We start from the raw sequence: 19,649 nt of genomic DNA, 5'->3' as shown, positions 1-19,649 counted from the left end.
ATTTTGTATTGCATCTCCATAAACTTGGAGCACTTGCAAGAGGCAGATTAAAACAGGATGGTCAAAAAGAGCAGAGGCTGAAATGTCCTCATTCAGAGCCACAGTCAAGCAAAAGAAAAATGCTGGATTCTAAATAAAGTCTTTTATCAGACCCTCCCCGCCTGGTAAACGCCCTTGTGCCCATGCTTCAAGTTTGTACCGCATGGTTTCTCCAAACTTAAACTCAGTTAACACTGATGCACAAACACAAAACCATATATTGTCTGTTTGACATGATCTTTGTTTGGTTAATAAGAAGTCGCCCCCGAGTGAACGTATGTGCTCTGCGTTTTTTTTGTTACTTAACTAAGAAAAATATTTTTGATCAGACAGAATGAGTGCAGGTAAATAACAACATAATAAAGGTAACACAAAGATTAAAATCAAATAAAGAAGCCAATAGAACTATGTAAAAGACAATTAGACACCAAACACAAATTTACAGGATACTGTCAGTAAATGTGCTGATAATATACATCTGTGATGGGCTAATATCGTCCATGCTAATGTATCAGTTGAGCTTCTTATAGTGAATTTCTTTCCACTTTTGTTTTTAGTGTTTTTTTCATTGTAGTGTTGTCATTATCCTGTGATCAGTGATTTATGAATCTGTCTGCATCAATGCATTCAGAATTATTTAGGTTAAGCAAAAAGGAAATATTTTGAAACATCCCTTTTTCTAAAATACTCAAAATTTATCGTCACATGAAAAAAAGGCAATGGGGCGATATACTGTATATTGCGCAAAATTTATTTGCAATAAAAATACATGATAATTTAACACTGTACATAAGAGTTTCCCAGTTTGGGATCAATAAAGTACATCAATCTATACATCTACAGTTTATATATTATTCAGGATTGTTCTCTGTACATTTCTGTCAGGAGCATGTAATCTGATAACTGAAGAGCAATGTAGCAATGAGTTCTTTCACCGAACCACAGTTAGACTGAGTAGCTTTGCACTTGAGCCCATGATTGTCTGGTATCAGTCCATGTGCTTCTGAAGCCACGACGGCAGCGCCGCCAGGGAGCTGAGCCGATGCTCTGGAGGAACATCGGGTCGCTTGTTGTGTCGGTCTAACAGGAGCCCGTGGATGCCCACGGACCGAGAGGTGAGGTAATCATTCACATAGTGGTCCCCAATATGAGCGACGCTGGCGGCTGGTACGCCACATTTCTGCAGTGCCTTGTCAAAGATGACTATATCAGGCTTCGCTACACCTGCTTCCTCTGACGTTATCAAGAAGCTGAAGTGAGACAGCAGACCGCAAGCATGTAAAATTGCTTCTAGACGGCTGTCAAAGTTGGACACCACACCCAGTCTCAGTCCGAGAGAAGAACAACTCTCCAGGGCCTTCTTTGAGTCTGGAAACACCTAAAACGAAGGGACATTTTCTGTGTTATTTGCTGTCACTTTGCTTACCCTTAACAGTTTCTATTCTATTTTTCTATTCAAGACATTGTACTTTCATACACAACTGCTGCATCAGGTCATTTGTAATTTACCTCCCAGTTCTCTGCATTGCAGAAGTTATGATACAGGTTGTGAGCGACTGTGTTCAGCAGGGCCGGGTCGTGCACCCTGCATTGGGAGAAAGTGTCCCGCACCACCCCCATCCACCAGGACTTTCCAGCCAGGCCCTGCGCGGTGCCATAGTTTGGGTAACTGCTGGAGTGACGTCGATATGCCTGGCGGAAAGCGGCGTCCACCTCTGCGGGGCTGAGGCTCAGGCCCAGTCGTTCAGCCTCCCTGCAGTACTGCTCTCCCACGGATGAACGCACCTTCAGCAGGGTGTCCTTCACGTCCCACAGCACCCAGCTCAGAGGAGCTCGCATTACACCTGCACAGGTAAGACGACACAGATGAGGCAGATTATTGGTTAATGTTCCCTCACCAGGTTGTTCCTATGTTCACTGTTCACTTTACCCAGTCCGCTGCTCTGCATTTTTTGTAGATTTATTCATGTCTAGTGAGAATTGTTGTATTAAATCAAAAAAAGCTGATCTGAGGTCTATGGCCCTGTTCAGACCTGGCTCTATGTCCGGTGATCCGAACGCAAGATCACGTCAGTTGAGATTGTTATAAGACTTTACTGATGAGTAAGTCGGATCACATTTGCCTGTTCAATATGAATATTGAACCATTCCTTTCCTTTGTAATTTTGACTATGAAGCAATGCTTTCATGAAATGTCATGTTTTTGAAAGCAGGTCGGTGGAAGAAAGGAATAAAGGAATGAATGAAAACCGAAAGGGCTGGATGGATGAACCTGCACAGTTGATATTGTACTTGAGCGGAAGTGAATGTAGAAGCATTTGCCTGGCACGTTAAACCGGCCTCGTATCTACTGCCCCTTGTGTCAATAGTGTTATTAATATTGCATAGTGTGTATTTATAATACACCCACATGACCACATACACGCAAAACAACATTAGACACACTGCAGCGTCGTGGCGACAGTAACTGCATGACGTCACTTAACCGCAAGCACCGTCACTGTCGTGACGAGTTCAGGTTCTGACCTTTAAAACAAAATATAGACGCTCACCGCTATTTAACACGTTATTTTACGTTATGAATATAACTAATGTGACACTCGTTCATTCTGTCGGCTAATGAGAAGGTTACACGTCACATTACAAACGTTGTAACAGTAGAAACGTTACCAAGTTCTTAACACCTGTCCACGGTTGTAAACAGAGACCTAGAGTTAGCTTCTTCGTTAGCGTTAGCTTCTTCTTCTTCTTCTTCTTCTTCTTCTTCTTCTTCTTCTTCTTAGTCTTCTTCTTCTTCTTTTTTTAGCGTTTGGCAAACAACAAATTGGCGCATCACCGCCACCAGCTGGTATGGAGTGTGGTTCAACATTGCTCTCTTCTTCTTCTTCTTTTTTTTTCTTTTGTTTTTTTTTCTTCTTTTCTTCTTCTCTGGCGATTTACGGCAGCTGCTGCCACCTTCTGGAGATTTAGCCCCATCGCCGTTTCTTTCCTCTGAACTAAAAAATAATAATTAAATTCATCGACCATCGTCTTTCCAAACACAATCCCGCTAATATAAATTATAATTTTATTTATTCTCTTTTTCGCCTTCAATATTGTATTCTTTATCTTAGCAGCAGCATTATTATGGTCATTCATACATCCACGACGGCAGGGGGCGGTAATAACGAGCAGCTCTCAGAACGCACACTGCCGGTCACGTGTGTGAAAACAAACGTAGGTGAAGAGCAGTGATCCGTTAGTGTAGAAAACAAATGTCGCGGACAGTGTCACAGTCGTGATGACCTCATGTAACTAACAACTATGGCGACTCCAGCCGTGCGCATGTATCGGAGGTTGGAGGGTTTGTTTTGTGCGTACAAGCCTCCCGGTGTTCACTGGAAACTCGTACGGGACACCGTCGAGACCAATCTTCTGAAAGGTGAGGATAATAACACATCCCTCCGACATGCTGTCGCCATTAGCAGTTGGTGTCTGTTGTGACAGCGAGGCTCAGTAACGATAATTTAACATTGTAGTAGAAACAACAACAACAACATTGTTTTCACGTTGACCTCGGTGCGTGTCGCCTCCCAGGTTTGAGTGCTGCACCGCCGCCGCCTTGTCCTCAGGAGGTCCGCTTTTTGGCACAACCCGGAAGTGATGCCGAGGCACCCAAAGGTCTCACACTGTCCGTGGCGTCTGTGCCTGCTCTGTCCCACCACCCCCTGGGTACGTGTTTTACACACACACACACACACACACACACCAGTCTTCTATAAAACAGTGGTCACTTACTATCCGTATGGTCTCCAAACTAGATTCATAACCCACTTACATACATACACGTAATGTGAGTTTGACTTGGTGAAAATTATCACTTGTTGGTCGCTGCAGGACAAGGGGCATGTTTATAATCGGTTTAATACATTGATGCATATTAGATGTATAGCTTTATGCATCACAATACAAACTATATACTACTACTAAAAGGGCTGTTTAATGTGTCATGGTTCTGTGTTTTAGTAACTGGACCTGAATTCCGGCATATAAGAGTTGGAGTCGGACATCGCCTGGACGCCTCTTCCTCTGGAGTTTTAGGTGCGACTGTGTGAGAAAGTGTTGTGTATTTGTTGAAGTCGGCGTCGTGTTGATTTGACGTCGTCGTCTCTCAGAGTACTCACAGCCTGTGTTGTCTACAGTTCTTGCAGTTGGGAATGGAAACAAGGTCCTCAATGATCTCTACCAAACACGAACCACAAGGGTAATTTTTGATTTTTACACAGGTATCATATGACGAATGAAATGGAGATAAAATTGAGATTCGGGTCTCTGACAGTTTTAGTGCTGTGCGATGTGTTTCAGGACTACACACTGGAGGGTGAGTTTGGGAGTGCAACAGACGATTTCTCTGACAAGGGTCGTGTTGTGGAAAGGTCCACCTATGGTAGGATACCTCACTTTGTGCCACAATTTTATTGTATTTATTATTTTTGTGAATTTTTTTTCATCAGTTTGATCTCTTGACATCACATATTTTCAAATCATTATATTTGATAGTTGGATAGTTAAAGTAACTCTCAGTAATAATATTGTCTAATATAACCACCCACCCTATAATATTAAATTTCCTATAGCTGATTAATATCTAGTGTACTCACATTTTAAGTGTACCTTCTGGATGGAGAGGCATATTATGTACTATTTTGTGTCAGTGTGTACTGTGTTGTATTCGACCCTGAAATATTGTTGTGTTCAACAGATCACATCACACTGGACAAGCTGAACAGAGTCCTGGCGATGATGCAGGGAGCCAATCAAAAGGCGATGTTAATGTATGCTTATTACATTCACATTTATTAAATTTCCAAAAAAATGTCATATTGATAGTTTCTGTTCTTAAGATCCTTACTTGATTATATTCCTCTTGTTTTCTCTTGTTTGTCCCTGTAATATAACCACCTGTAAAATATGACAAAGTGCTATTAGCATAGCCTCTGTGTAGTTCTTGATAGATGCAGGTAGATTAATTATTTTTATTATGTTTGTGTACACAGGTATTCCAATGTCGACATGCACTCACAGGAAGCCTATGAGATGGCCGTGCAAGGTTTACTGGGTCCGGAGGGGAAGTCGGTGCCTATTTTGACAGGCCTGCGTTGCATTCACTTCCAGCCCCCCAACTTCACGTTAGGTAAATATTCTTCAATTGAGCACACTGAAAAATCTAATTTCACAATTTAAGATTTTTTCTCATATCTATTATGTGTTCTCATGAACCTACAGAGGTGCAGTGCCTAAATGAAACTCAGAAATATTTGCGCAAAGTCGTCCACGAGATAGGACTCGAGCTGCGCAGTGCGGCGGCGTGTAAAGGAGTGAGACGGACCAGAGACGGACCTTTCACACTCCGGGACGCCCTGACACGTCACCACTGGAAGGCTTCTGATGTTATGCATGCCATGCAACAATACCACTCCTGTAAGAAAACTAAAAAGACACTCCAAGTCACAGATCAAGAAACCAGGATTACAACCACTGGAAGAAAAAGTGAAAGCCAGTCACCAAATGAAACCAACAGTGTCAGCAGGTAGAGTTAAATGACTTGTTGCTGTGACCAGCATTTGATACAAGCCACTTAAAATCCAACCGCTCCACAGTGACTCTATGAGCCTGGACTCTGCATCAAACCAGAATACAAAATATTCTGATTTCTGAAACAGAAGGTTGGTATTAAATTGGACACAATTTGTCACATTATGCTTTTGTTTAAAATGCAAACTTCTCTCCACCTACAGAGACAATTGGCTTCTTGACGAATAAAACATTGTCCCGTTTGTACAGGTCATTTTGATGTATTCACCAAATTGACATGAAAGTGGATTCTTTTAAAAAAAATCTTGAAATAAACTGAAAAAGAAGCTGATCAATCTTTAATACATGTCTTTTTGCTAACATTCGATGATTTGATTTGATTTCATTGTGAACAGACGTTGGAGTGTAGTTACAGACGGGATGCACTTGTACAACCTGCTTCATCTGCACAACTACTCCCTCGTGTGGCCAAAAGTCAAAGTTACTTTGACGGATAATTTCAATGAATTATCTGTTAAGGTTTTAAATCGGTCATTTCCAGGACCCAGTTGTTCAGAACTAATCTGATCAGATTGATTCAAATCTGCTATTCATTTTTTTAGGTAATTGAAAGTGCTTGCGTTCATATATTTAATGCAAAAATTCAAATGGAAGTTAATTAGATTTTTTAAAAACATTTTTTATTTATTTTATTTAGTTGAGCAAGACACCACAAGTGAGACAAGACACATTTAAACATTAGGCGAATTACATAGGGTGGACTACAACAATGACAGTGAGACATATGATCCAAACAAATAAGCAGACAAACTGATAGTAAAAAATGTCTGTGTGTAGGTGTGAGTGGGTGTGACAGGAGGTAAATGAGGAAGGACGGGTTTGAAACGAAGAAAAGGTCACAAGAGGGAACATTTTTATATTTTTAGGAACTAGGCTACACGTGTCTCTCATCGTCTTTCAGCTCATCAACTCGTAATACGTCTTTATCTTTCACTCAGCTTACACAACATAGTGTTTTGCTGTGTGTGTGTGTGAGAGAGAGAGAGAGAGAGAGAGAGAGAGAGAGCGCACATCGTCTGGCATCACTGTGACACGGTCCTGTTGAAGCACACCTTGAAGCCTCTTTGATTATTATCTATGAGCCTCTGTAAAGCCTGGTAGTTCTCTTCATGAAAAAAAAAAGTGTTGTTACAGTAATTAACATTTATTCCTGTCTCAGCTTAGTTGAATCTTTGAATTTGAAGCCTGGAAAATGACTGAAAAAGTCCTTGAATTTGGTGTGGACTATAACTTTACCAGGTTTTCTGATTTTCTATGTTTTAATACAAATTACAGCGATTACATGTTCCAGCCTATAACAGCAAGATCTGAATAACTGAAAGAAACTAAACATTTGTGTATAAATGTGACCCGCGGAGTTGGTGCCAATCACTAGGATTGGATTTGTTGTAATTATCTCAACCCTCAGATGACGTTGGAAGATTTGTCTCAGTTTCTGTTTTTCCTACTAAAGCTCCTCGGGGGATGATATGAGGTTATTTCAGTGGCGCCATTGTTGTCATACTCTACATGCCACTGAAGAACTTGTCGGTCCAGTGGGAGCACTGTTGTCTTTGTCAGTTGGGAAACACAACTTCTGTGAGGACACAAATTATCTGTGTGAGCGCACAGCGAGTGGTTGTTGTGGAGGTTTATTAAGTGTGCATGACATAAGAATTTGATTAAAGGTAATCTGTGACACACGTTACACATCATAATAACAACAATTTGATATTTATATTGAAAGCCAGTCAATCATCTTACTACCGATCTTAATGATAGAGGCATGAGATTTATTCATGATTATCTGGCCGACGCCATTCATTTGGATAGATGGTGAACACACAAAAACACAACAAACTGATATCATTTAGAAATAACACTGTTCACCAAAATCAAAAGATTCACTCTTCACAGGCATGCAGTGTTGCATAATTAAATACATCCTTAAAAATAAAGATAGGTCCCTTGTTCTGTATTTATTCCATAAAAGTCAAATTAAAATGAATACTTAAACACGGAAAAATTAACATCCTAAAGCTGTATGACATAATCGATTCTCTTTGTGAGAACAATTTTCCTTTATTTTCTTTTTCTAAAGTTATATATGTTTAGGTTCTCATTGGAATGCATTAATACATCTTCAGAATTATTTTATAAATATTGATTTAATGTGATCATTTGAAATTGCACAAGTAAGCGTAGTGCAAGTATTTCATAGAGAGTAAGTTAATATAAAATTATGAAACAGTGTAAAGCAATATAATAGCATCTTTAAAAGATTCAAAAAAATGAGTCATTCATCATATAATAATCAATGACAACTATGTCCTGACTTTGTTAAAGAATGCTCCAGCTAAATATGGTAAACACAAAGAAAGGCAGTAAGCACACATCCAGGCACTCATCAACTGTTATGCTGTCCTCTCAATCAATAATCTACCTGTTCAGCTTTGGTATATTTACTGAAATGTGTAATTTAATATGACACATTGGATTAAAAGAACAGATTGAGTGTCAGACTTAGTTTTGATGAAGAACAGGAACAGTTTGAGGAGTCGCCCCAGTCGCTCCAGGACGTCCACCGTGTTCAGGGTTTCACCACAGACTTCTTGGACAAACATCAGTTCAGCAACATCCTGATCTTTTTTTCTGTGGGGGCTCTTTGTGTAACACCATGGCTTCCTGTCTTGTGTCAACCATTTGACTCAACATCCTTGGCACAACAAGAACAACGTGGTCAGCTGATACCGAAGCGAGTGACATCACAGCACAGAGACTATCAAAAGGTGCGAGAGACGTCGCAAAACAAAGAGAATATCATTGAGGATGTGACATTTATTACCTGGCGACAGTTTCCAAAGAGTGAATCACATTTTCACCCGTGGCAGCGCTGCACTCCATGAATTCAAAGTTATACTCCTATGGAAGGAAAACATCTGCCTTTAGTGATGCAACAAAAGAAAAACCAATATTTGAGTATATTTTGTTGACCTGAAAGTGTGAGATCCAAACCTCAGCGAGAACTTCTCCCTCCTGAGTTTTAACCTGCCGTTCTCCACAATCACTCTTATTCCCAAGAAGTATTATGGTCACGTCTTCTGCAGCCCCTTCCTGCAAAAACGTTTGATTGTCGATTGTGTTTCTTTCATACAGTATTAAAGGAGGTAAATTGAGTTCAGGTAATTTGTTGCTTTCTGTAAAATGCAAATTTTGTAAATATTTGTAAAATGCACATAAAATGTATATTTGTCAATTTTTATTGTTGATTATCTATGCTGTATTCAAATGTATAATTCATAATAACGGCATAATTATGTAAATATCTATTATAATAACCCTAACCCTGAAATGAACCAGACCTTTGTCTGTCCACAAACTGTTTTAATGGCAGCAAAGTCATAACATTTTACAATATAACAGTACGCAGACTGAAGTCTCAAATACACCGTACCTGGATACAGTTTGCCCAGTAGCTGACCGCCGAGAAGCTCTGAGAGGATGTGATGTCATACATCAGGAGAATTGCCTGGGCTTTATGAAAAACCTGTGTCGTAATGCTGTGAAACCTTCGACAACAGACAGTTAAGAATAGGATCAGAGACTGATTCTAACCCCAGATTTGACATCATTTTTAAAAATCATCATTTTACACAATGAGCACCTCTTTAATTACTTTTCTCACATTTATTAGTGGACATCCCAAATGTGTGTTCTTATGCAGCGATAAACACTGACTGAACAGACCTGAGGCAGAAAGTGTGTTTGTAGCAATCCAAATCTACTGGTTAGTTGAATTTACAGAGACTCTGCTGAAGCTTTTTCCAAGAGACACATTCTGGACATTATGTCAAGACGGCGATGGCGCAATTGTCTGTACAATGAGGCAGATGTAGTGTTTTCTGTAATATCACACACATCATTTTATTTGAAGTTCATAAAGTTAATGTCAAACTTTTTTTTATGATAATTTACTTCTGTTTTTGTGATTTTAAACTAAATCTGAATCCATATCTGCTCCTGGCCCAGATGAATGGGATCGTTGAAGGCTGTCGCTTTACAGTGATGTTGTGGTGTGGACATCTTGGTGCAAGCACTCAACCGGCCTAATCTAATATGTCCTCCAAACATTCAACCACCCAACCAACTGTGTTCTGTGAACATTCGCACGTCTCCAAGCTCCGTGATCATTGCCTCCTCGCCTCTGCTGCTGGGCCCACGCATCTGTCATGCTCATTGCGGAATACACAACATTGTTAAGATGTGTCAAACCAGTTTCTGTTACAGGTTGAGACTCGAAAGTGGCCCCTCGACATTGTGAGGTTGTTTTGAGCACATTGTCTGGCTCACATTCAGGACAAACTGAGCAGTGTCTGTCACTGGTTACAATAACAAGAACATGATGTTGTCACATGTGCACGTCAGAAGTCTTGGCTGACTGCCAATGTGTACACGCTGCAAGAAAGCCCTCAGAACAGAGGCTCCTCATGGTGTCCTGAGCCGCCACTGGGGAAAAGTGCTTCCATACGCAAGAGATTTAAGAGACATATGGTGTCTACCCTCTACCCTGTGTCTACCCTGTACCGTTCACGGTGACGCCTCCTCCTCAGATATGCTAAATGACCTGTAGCCCGTGACCTTCTCTCCAACCAATAACCCGATCCTCAGGAGGACCCTACCCTACGATGGGCTGAACTTTTAACTCCCATAATTCACCCATCATCAATGTTTACTTGAAACACCAGTAAATGGTATGAGTCTCTCAGTGATGTGCTGTAAAAGCAATTAGGGTACTTACCTTTCTTGACCTGCCGTGTCCCATAACCGGAGCACCACAGGCTTCCCATCCACTACCACAGTCCACATGCAGGAATCAAGGCCTACAAAATACATTTTTGTAAATTATTCTGTATATTTACCCACATATATGGGAATAGAATTCAAAAAATATCAGGATCCTACCAACAGAGGCGGCCAAATCTAATGAAAACTTCCCACTCTGTGCTCTTTTCATGAAGGAGGTCTTGCCAACGCTGCTGTTTCCAACCAACAATACGTTAAAACTTTTTGACCTGACGTCTGCTCCTCTGGAATCACCTGCCGGGGGGACGATAAAAACACTCAAACATCGGATATATACGGAAGAGTATTGGGGCCAGACTGAAGAATAAAAATATGAGAAGAGGAAATTTATTTTTCCCTTTTGCATTTTGATATTAAAGTGTATATGTTGAGAATGAAGTCAAACTAAATCAGAGGAAGATTTATTGTGTATTTAATGGATAAAGTTGGAACCCAAGGAATAAAGTGTAAATGTCTACGATTACAAGTCGACTCCTCTGTCCATCAAATCCAGTTGGAGCAGTGACTCACATCTGTTTGAGCTGCCGGTGTTCCATCTTTCCAAGCCAGTGAGGTTTCTCCTTCTGAACAGATTCAGCTTCATCACAAACTCTTCAAAACCCAACACTGATTACTACACTGTGTTTATGTGCCGGAAGAGAATTTCCTTGGTAGTAAAGCATAAATTCTTTTTCAATTAAAATTTATTCTCGAAATATGCAGCATCCCATCCAAAATTCTCCTCTGATTTAGACTTTTCTACTTTTTTCCTCAATATTTAGATTTCATTCTTGAAATGCAAAATGGAAAAAGGAATTTTTTTTTCCATATACACGGCCTTAATACTCCTCTGTACACATATTTGTATTTCTCCATGCAAAACTTCTGTCTACAATCTGCTGCTTTCTACTGCGACTCTCACTTCAGAGTCTACGGTAAGTGTTAATGTTCTGTTTACCCAAAGAAATCTTGTTTTCACTCTTTTGTCTCAGGTGGATGTCAGCATGCGGATGTTGAACGGGAGTTTCTCTTTTAGGTGCCTCCTCGCTGTGGAACAGACAAAGTGTTATATTTATATATGATATACAGCAAACTACAAATGAGTGACATATTCTGCAGCAGTGTTTAGTTGACAGTCAATGGAATTTCAATTTAAATGCAGATTTTAAAAAGAAGTAACTCTTGGATACTGGATAACGGTGCACTATGTACCACTACTGTATGCACATGAGGATTAGTGTAGACCCAAGGCTTTCATGAGTCAAAAGCCACTTCCTGGATGAGTCAGATGGATGACGGGCAAAACGTCTTTGACAGTTCAATAGATATTTTGATTTTGAACTGACATTACAAGTGCAGTATTAAAATAGGATTAAGTTTGATTAGTTAGCCTGCCAACTACAGGGAAGTTGAGTCTTTGCCTTAGAACAAAATGTCTTGCATGCTTGGCATTATCATCCTTCACTGTTTCTGACTATTTTGTGCAGTGACATGTATAAAACCGGACATTAAGCTTAATTTCCTCTTTAAATGTAACAAGGCAAAAAACATCACGGAATAATCAATTTGTAATAGACTTTTTTTCACTGACGATTGGTTCATGTGGATATGAATGAAGATTATTCTCTGATATTAACAGGTAAGTCAAAATGTATTTGCTAAGCTAATTTGCTTGTTAGACAAGTCTTGGAGGCATCAGTGTGTGGGACCTCGGTGTTGGACTAACCTCAGAGGTCTTGAGTGCTCTGATTTGTTTGAGATGCTGATGTTGGGGGATTTCTTGTCACTTTCATCAACCTGCAGACAAAAAAGTCACGAAGCTACATTACAAGTCTGATTGCATATTTTTCTTGAATTAATACAATGACATCTTGATATACGTAAACATATTGTTTTCTTGTTTGTTTGCCAGAAGAAAAAATGTCCAGCGATTTTACACTGAGCTCCTGACAATCAGCATTTGCTGATCTTAAATCAGAAGTTTTATATGAGGCTGTTATCAGATTTTATGTGTACTGTTTGCACTCTTTCTGATATGTGATGCACAGTAACATTCTCTAGAGTATGTCTAAATGTCAGACAGGAAAAGCAGCAGGGCTTTAATATAAACACTGGAAAAATATTATTCTACTGTTGAATAAATGTGTAATACAAGAAAAAAAAATTGTAAAAGGAGTTCCCTCAGTCATTAAGTTTCAACTTTGCATGATATGCTTTTCGATTAATTCACCCACCTTCTTGATTGGATGTCATTTAACTACTCATACAAATGTATCTGAATGCTTTCAACAAAACTACACATCAACACAGACATGGAGAAGACAGATATATGTTCATGTTCTCCTTTTCATGGTGTGAAACTTGTAGTATAGGCCACATGTTCCTTATTTATGTTCATTGTGTCATTTTTTTCTTCTTGCAACAAACACTTGACCAGTGTGAAAGAGTTTTTCTGTAAACAGGAACAACACAGACTTATTGTGCCAATGAACACTGCAACTGCCACTAATAAGAGATGGTAGTGCACGACGGACTACATTGAGAGTTCTGTATATGTCCCAATCAGGCAAAGCACAATTTTTATATTGTAATAATGACATTTTATAATGAAGCCATCATGACATCCTGTCTCTTATCGTATTGTTTGCTAAATTTAATGTATTATATCGTCTGATGACATTATGATGTAATTCTAACATTTCTGTACAAGCTTACAAACATCGAAGAATGCAAAAAATGTAATTTCCTGACTTCTTTGTGACTACCTGTGGACTTTACTGATCATATGATATCATATGAATGATGCTCTAATAAATATAAGCTTTAGATTGTGTATCATTTGCAAAGAGATCTTGGAAATTGTGTTTTTCAGGCCATTTCTTTTTACCCTGACCTTTGACTGATCACATCCAAAAATCGTTAATCTGGAGATACTCTCCAAAAATTATTCCCTCCAAGTTTCCAAAAAAAGTCTGTCTAAGGGTTGTTCAGTTTACAGGTTACCCTGCACAAGACACACACGCACACACACACACACACACACACACACACACACACACACATATGCCGGCATAGCTGTGCAAGCAGATTATTATTTCACCTGTCTGTGTGTGTGTGTGTGTGTGTGTGTGTGTGTGTGTGCGTGCGTGCATGCATGCGTGCATGTGTGTGTGTGTGTGTGTGTGTCTCGTGCAGGGTAACCTGTAAACTGAACAAAAACAAAACAATAGAATCACACATAAAATCTTGTTTATATTAACTTCACTGCTTACCTCTGATATTCTGTCCATTCCTGAAGGCTCTTCTCCGTGTTCTTCTCTTGTCTTGATGCCTCTTTCGTCTGTCAGACTCCCGACATCTCTCCCTTGTTGTGCATCTTTCATTCTGTCCTCTCTTGCAGATTGGTCTTCGTACTTTTGATGTCCATGTGACTTTCGGTGAGATCCCATCTTTCTTCTTCTCCCTCCAGCTGCTAATTCTGACATGTCATCATGTTTAGAAGAAGTGGGGGGGTTTGCTGGTAGGTAATCTGGATTTTGATGATGCTCAGTTTCTGCTAGTTGGCTGAGAGAATCAGGAATTTCTTCATCCGTCTGCTGAGCAAGAGGTTTCACCTGAGATTCGCCTGTTTGTCTGAACTCCACTGTTTCAAATACCTTTTCCCTGCTTTGCTTGGAGTCACTGTCTTTCTGTTCATTATGGGGTTGTGGCTCTTTTTCAAAGATTCCTGAGGCACTTTCAGTCAAAAGATCTCCACACTTTGTTGGAGTTGCCTCATTATTATCCACCTCCTGCTTTTGATGTAGGTCTTTCACTTTGGATCGTGATCCAAGATTCCTGCGGGTGGAGCCCATCTTTCTTCTCCTGTTGGTTGAGCTAAGATGTGAACCTTCAGTCTTCATCTCACAGTCTGTGCTGTGAGCTCCTTCAGTCACGTTGCTTGACTCCTGTGCACTTGCCTGGACATTCTCATGCTGCTCCCCAGCCCCTCCTCTGGCCACAGATTCTGCTACAACATAACTTGGCGATTCTGTTGACTTTGAAGCCTGGTCCTGTATTTCCTTGTTGCCCTCTGGACTTTGTCCATCATTTTGTGTACCTGTTGCAGTCTCACAAAAAGACACGGCGACACCAGAGTCAGTGCCCTCAGCATTTGGAGGCAACAACTGATTTATTGATTGTCTTTTTCTTCCAATGACCAAAGAGGATGTTTGCAACTCACTGCTTCTAAAATCCTCCACACTAACATCTACATTTCCCTCACTGTCTTCCACATCAGCTCTCTGAACAATCCTAACAGGACTTACATCTACCCCATTGTGGGAGGCCGCCTGTTCAGGAAGGAGAGCCATTGAATCGTCTATGTCTGGTATTGTGTTGCTCTTTATAGTCTGCAGGTCAGAGGTACTGCTTTGTAGCTTTAGCCACTTGTCGTGCACAAAACCGGTTTCATAAATTTCCTGTTGTTCTTTATCCACAGTACTCAGTGGTGGATTCGCATTTTCTTTTTGTGATGCCGCTGCTGTTACTTTCAATGATAACTCCTCCACTTCCTCCATCCTGTCAAGATTTCTCACACCAGCTTCCACGGCCAAGTTGCTTCCTTTTATTGTGTCTTTGTTGTCTGTTTCTCCTTCGTGTTTTCGATTGAGTTGAGTCTTGCAAGTAGAGCCCATCTCTCTCCTCTCTCCTTGCATAATGTCACTGTTACCTACAAGAGGCGTTTCTTGTATATCTTGTCGGCTGTTAGATGAATCTGCTGCCAAAGAAATTCCACTTTCCTGGGACACATTTACAGCTGGCATTGCTTTTAGGTTTTCCTCATGACCGATGTCAAATGACGCCATTGTTTCAGTTTTATTTTGAGCACCTGAAAAAAGTAGAGCATGTGTGACTCCATTGGTGGTATTTATGCCTTGAGCTGCAAGGTATTTATTAGCAGGATATTTGCATTCTTCTCCCGCTTCAACTCGTCCAGGCCCTTGTGCATCCATTGAAGTCTCTGCTTCTGTACTCTGGTCTATTATCGTGACATTTCCCACAGTTTCCCTCACGTAATTTGTATGCTGCATATTCATTTCTTGTCCCAGTGAGTCTGTGTCACAAGGCAAAGCTTCTGTGTTTTGGACATGAAGGACTTCTTCTTGGTAAAGCAGATCATAAGCGACTGGCCTGTTGCTGACATTATCATCATGATATGAGGTATTTTTTGTGCCAGAATCATCCTTCCAAAATGAGGCTTCCGCAGATTGTACCAGGTCCATTTTAACTTTGTCATAACCTGTACGTGGAGTTAAATGCCCAGGCTCTTTTATGAGTTTTTCTTCCACCTCATTGACTTCTTCTGAGGATTTGAGAATGTCGCCTTTGTCTGTCGTCACTGTATTTCCGCTGTCCATAGTATTCTGTGACAGAGTGGTATCTTTATCTGACGTCTGATCTATGTTTTCCTCCTCCTTTACAGCTGATCTTATCTTTCTTGTTTTCTCAGTGGGTTTGAAGTCTGAACCGGTTTGCTCTTTCAATTCTTCCTGCCTCATTGTCTCTGTTGCGAATGGCATTTTTTCTTCATCACCACAGGTCCTTTCAACAACTTCTTCTGTAGGTTCGGTGACAGACTCCAGGACGTGCTGTTTTCCTTTATTTCTTCGGCTTGACCCCAATTTTCTTCTGTTCCCTGTGGGTTTGAAGACTGAGGGAGTTTCATCTACGATGCTCAGAGAACTGTCCATAGGTTGGGAGTCCAAAGGAGACTTTGTATCTGATTGCAGAGTTTGTAAATAAGATTTGCTCTCCTCAGATGAAGAGTAATCAATTTGATGCATTGCTTGCATTCGTGTTGGCTTGGCCTCGTCTTCACGCACTTCCTCTACAGCATCCTGTGTGTGCTGAGCTCCTCTGACATCAGATGAGCTGAAATGTTCACTTTTTTCCTCCCTTGTCGTCATCTCCTCTTTTGGTGATGAAACTGTTGCCTGCTCAACTGCACATTTAGGTTCTGTATGTTCTCTGTGGTTGTTTTTTTCTGTGGTTATCTCTGGTGTGACAGAGGACTCTTCACTCTTTGATGTTAAACGTGTCTCGTTCACCATGTTGCCAGCCTGTAAAATTCCCCACTGCCTTAACAAGTCAGTGTCCTCCTCTAATTCTTTACTTTCTGTATCTGTTACAATAGACATACTGGCAAGTTCCTCGGGCATCTGCCTGGAATTTGATTGTTCAATTGCCTGTTGGGCTCCTGGAGGATTTGAATGTGCACTGATACTAGTTAACCCAGAGGGGGTAGCCTGTGCATTTTCCATTATTTTATCACTAATTTCTTCAGTCTGAGACAGGTCGAGTTTGTCATTTCCTTCCACCATGACATCCTTTAAAATTTCCTGGACAGCTGTCTGTATCGTTAATGACACTTTTGATTCAGGACCCGAGCCCCTGACATTCTGTCGTCCTTTAATTCTACGACTAGAACCCATTTTTTTCCTGTTCCCAGTGGGGTTGAAGTCAGTGCTGCTTCTCTCGTCTATTATCACAGCATTGTCCTGAGGTGAGTCAAAAGGAGCATGAGTTCCTGATTGCAGGGTTTGTGTAGGAGATTTGCTCTCCGTCACTTCAGAGAAAAATACTTTATTTTTCTGGTCACTTGTATGTAAAGCACTGGCTTTAACTTCATCCTCTAATTGGCCTTCATTTCCAAATACCAGACCTACTGCAGTATCTACTATTTCTATGTCACTGGTCAGTGGACTCTTATGATCATATGCATATTCTTCATTTATCAGGTCTAACAGCTCCTTGTTGCCTTCTAATGTGGGATGCTTGACTTGTTTATCATCAAGATTTGAAAATCCATGCTTCGTAGCAGAATGTGCAGTACTCTTCACACCTGACTCAGATTGGTATGAGTCACTGACTTCAGCTTGGTCTGCCAGGTTTGCAAAACAGATTTCTGAATTTTCTGCCGCATCGTGTGTCACACTCTCAGTGGAATCATCAATAAGACGGATTTCTTGCATTTCTGCAGGTTTAAGCTCCTCTTCGTGCACTTTGTTTTCAGCATCCTCAGCTCCTCTGACTCCAGAGCACTCAACATAGCACTCAGGTTCTGTGAGTTGCCCGAGGCTGTTTTCTGTACATATCTCAGGTTTCACAGGCGACTCTAAATCGTCTGATTTCCCATGGGACACGTTCACCTCGTCGCTTTCTTTACTTTCTGCATCTGTTAAAGAATACACACTGGGAAGTTCATGTGGCATCTCCCCGTCATTTGATTGGTTAATCTGTTGATTGACCGAGGGAGCTGGATGTACAGTTGGACTACTTGACTCAGATATACCGACAGGATGTGCAATTTCCTTGACTTGCCCACTAAGCTTTTCATTTTGATGAGTGTCAGATTTGTCTATTTCTTCCAGCATGTTTTCCTCTGACAATTTTATTGTTTCAAAGACCTCATAACCCCTAACATTTTCAACAACTTCCTCATTAATTTCACGGTTTGATTCAGCAACAGAATCCTTTACCTGTTGCCTTTTATTTCTGCGACTAGACCCCAGTTTTCTCCTGTTCACTGTTGAGGTGGCCATTTGCTCAACAATGCAGACAGAACTATCCCGAGGTTGGGAGTCCAAAGGAAGGGAGGAACGCTCAATTTGGTTCTCATCTGCAGATAACTGCTCTATTGGTAATGTTGCGTGCTCAATGCTGCATTCAATTTGTCTGGGGTTATTTTCATCAGGTGTTACCTCTGCTGTGGTAAAAAACTCTTTATCCACTGATTCTACATGTGACTCACTCAACAAATAGTTGCCCTTAATATTTCCATCTTGCCTTAACAGGTCTGTACCTTCATCACTTTCCTTGTTTTCTTCTTCTGTCGCAGAGTACACACCGAGAGGCTCTGATGAAAGTGCACCTGAACTAATGAAATCAGAACTGCCAACAATATGTACATTTTCTTTGACTTCTTCACTCTGAAGAGTCTCGGATTTATCAGCCGCCTCCTGCATGGTTTCCACCGATCCACAAGAATAGTACGTCACTTTTCTGCCAGTCTCATTTTCATCTTTGGCTCCTTGTTGATTTCCATTTCCGGGACTTAGAATTTCTGGGATATCCTCTGTGCAGCTTGTTGTAAGGTTCTCAACCTCACAAGAATAACCAGATGTACTGGCTAAATACAAAGAGCTGCCATGTGTTACAGAGACATCATGCTTACTCCCTTGACTTAATTCTTCCTGCCTCTCAGGTTGTATTGGCAGTTGTGTTGTTTCGAGGGCTTCCTTACCCTTAGTGATTTCCTCAACTTCCTCTCTAGGTTTGTGATATAATTCATTTGCCGAGTCCTTTGCATGCTGTCGCTCTTTAGTTTTTCGTCTGGATCCCAGCTTTCTTCTTTTTGCTGTGAGGTCCGGTGAAGGTGGATCGCAGGTTTCAGGTTGTAATTTGTCAGTATTAGACAATAAGCTTGATGATTGATCATTTTCTTCTGGTGTGTGGTGTTGTGGAGCATTAGTATTGTTCCTTACATTGTACTCACCAGCCCTGGTTGTTTCACTCGAGTCCTTTACCCACTGATCTGACTCGAGGCTTTTCTTTCTTTGAGCAGACATGATTTATATTCTTCTCTCCTAAATCATGGGAGATTTTGTAATGTAAAATTCACATTCAGTTCTTCACACTGTCAGATATCAACTGAATCCAGTATCTTGTCTTTCAGCCTGAGGAAGCTACTTTAAGAACATTAAAAAAAATTGGATTTGGTTCCCAACAACCTGACAGCAAACAAAAAAAACAACGTTAGGAGACTATAAACCTATTCAGGTTCTTTTAGAAGGAAAACAATTAACATTAACTTCAAAGTAAAATGTATTAGTTCAAATGACAGTAATGTTTAAAGACCTTCTAAAAAATAGTTAGTGAGCCACATGTACTTACCCAAATGTGGCACCTCCGTCATCTCACAACATGAACTGCTTTCTGATGTCAAGGCATCAGCTTCAGCTAAACTGTAGTCACATTTCACCCACGGGGTGTTTCTATACTGCAACTCTGACAGGAAACTTCCTGTGGGCTGCACTTGCAGCCTTCATCAGCTAAAAGCTACAACATATACTACTTCCTGAACTGAGTCAAGCTTCATTTTCCATGATCATTAT

At 40.6% G+C, this 19,649-nt stretch overlaps 3 protein-coding genes across 8 annotated transcripts; 1 reads left to right on the top strand and 2 right to left on the bottom strand.

Annotated features, from left to right (window-relative positions):
- Positions 1-769: 769 nt before the first annotated feature.
- Positions 770-3,670, bottom strand: hdhd3 (haloacid dehalogenase-like hydrolase domain containing 3). Of its 4 annotated transcripts, none has more exons than XM_047332491.1 (3): positions 3,594-3,670; positions 1,549-1,883; positions 770-1,417 (listed from the first exon to the last, which is right to left on the bottom strand). In XM_047332491.1, the coding sequence occupies exons 2-3, from the start codon at positions 1,876-1,878 to the stop codon at positions 1,028-1,030; spliced, it is 720 nt and encodes a 239-aa protein (XP_047188447.1). In that variant the 5' UTR covers positions 1,879-1,883; positions 3,594-3,670; the 3' UTR covers positions 770-1,027. The 4 variants fall into 4 exon arrangements, with proteins under 4 accessions (XP_047188447.1, XP_047188445.1, XP_035486464.2 ...); XM_047332489.1 differs by lacking the exon at positions 3,594-3,670 and adding an exon at positions 2,748-2,896; XM_035630571.2 differs by lacking the exon at positions 3,594-3,670 and adding an exon at positions 2,710-2,891.
- On the top strand, positions 3,224-5,944 carry trub2 (TruB pseudouridine (psi) synthase family member 2). The gene is made up of 8 exons (XM_035630570.2): positions 3,224-3,460; positions 3,616-3,750; positions 4,045-4,119; positions 4,221-4,282; positions 4,384-4,465; positions 4,781-4,853; positions 5,076-5,212; positions 5,305-5,944. Exons 1-8 carry the CDS (start codon positions 3,343-3,345, stop codon positions 5,610-5,612), a joined length of 990 nt encoding a protein of 329 aa, XP_035486463.2. The 5' UTR covers positions 3,224-3,342; the 3' UTR covers positions 5,613-5,944.
- Positions 5,945-7,288: 1,344 nt separating this feature from the next.
- rab44 (RAB44, member RAS oncogene family) lies at positions 7,289-19,558 on the bottom strand. Of its 3 annotated transcripts, none has more exons than XM_035630555.2 (10): positions 19,429-19,558; positions 13,767-19,265; positions 12,221-12,291; positions 11,453-11,541; positions 10,615-10,749; positions 10,451-10,532; positions 9,107-9,221; positions 8,668-8,766; positions 8,498-8,574; positions 7,289-8,368 (listed from the first exon to the last, which is right to left on the bottom strand). In XM_035630555.2, exons 2-10 carry the CDS (start codon positions 19,101-19,103, stop codon positions 8,281-8,283), a joined length of 6,093 nt encoding a protein of 2,030 aa, XP_035486448.2. In that variant the 5' UTR covers positions 19,104-19,265; positions 19,429-19,558; the 3' UTR covers positions 7,289-8,280. The 3 variants fall into 3 exon arrangements, 2 of the variants coding, with proteins under 2 accessions (XP_035486448.2, XP_047188443.1); XM_047332487.1 differs by having other exon boundaries at positions 13,767-19,121; positions 19,429-19,549; XR_007030829.1 differs by lacking the exons at positions 7,289-8,368; positions 8,498-8,574; positions 8,668-8,766; positions 9,107-9,221; positions 10,451-10,532 and adding an exon at positions 11,026-11,161 and having other exon boundaries at positions 10,723-10,749.
- Between the last annotated feature and the right edge of the window lie 91 nt (positions 19,559-19,649).

Source organism: Scophthalmus maximus, chromosome 6 (genome assembly GCF_022379125.1).
Source record: "Scophthalmus maximus strain ysfricsl-2021 chromosome 6, ASM2237912v1, whole genome shotgun sequence".
In the NCBI taxonomy this organism is placed as follows: Eukaryota; Metazoa; Chordata; class Actinopteri; order Pleuronectiformes; family Scophthalmidae; genus Scophthalmus; species Scophthalmus maximus.
Note: the sequence above shows the minus strand (reverse complement) of the source record. Positions and strands in the feature narration are given on the sequence as shown.

Bases quoted from the DNA above. Each gene is read 5' to 3' on its own strand.
- hdhd3 (XM_047332491.1), bottom strand. From the start codon at position 1,878: ATGCGAGCTCCTCTGAGCTGGGTGCTGTGGGACGTGAAGGACACCCTG. The intron at 1,418-1,548 runs GTAAATTACAAA...CCTTCGTTTTAG, and splicing joins GCAATGCAGAGAACTGGGAG to GTGTTTCCAGACTCAAAGAA.
- rab44 (XM_035630555.2), bottom strand. From the start codon at position 19,103: ATGTCTGCTCAAAGAAAGAAAAGCCTCGAGTCAGATCAGTGGGTAAAG. The intron at 11,542-12,220 runs GTTAGTCCAACA...TCTGTTCCACAG, and splicing joins GAGCACTCAAGACCTCTGAG to CGAGGAGGCACCTAAAAGAG. The intron at 8,575-8,667 runs GTTTGGATCTCA...TTCCTTCCATAG, and splicing joins AGGGAGAAGTTCTCGCTGAG to GAGTATAACTTTGAATTCAT.
- trub2 (XM_035630570.2), top strand. From the start codon at position 3,343: ATGGCGACTCCAGCCGTGCGCATGTATCGGAGGTTGGAGGGTTTGTTT. The intron at 4,120-4,220 runs GTGCGACTGTGT...TGTTGTCTACAG, and splicing joins CTCTTCCTCTGGAGTTTTAG to TTCTTGCAGTTGGGAATGGA. The intron at 5,213-5,304 runs GTAAATATTCTT...ATGAACCTACAG, and splicing joins GCCCCCCAACTTCACGTTAG to AGGTGCAGTGCCTAAATGAA.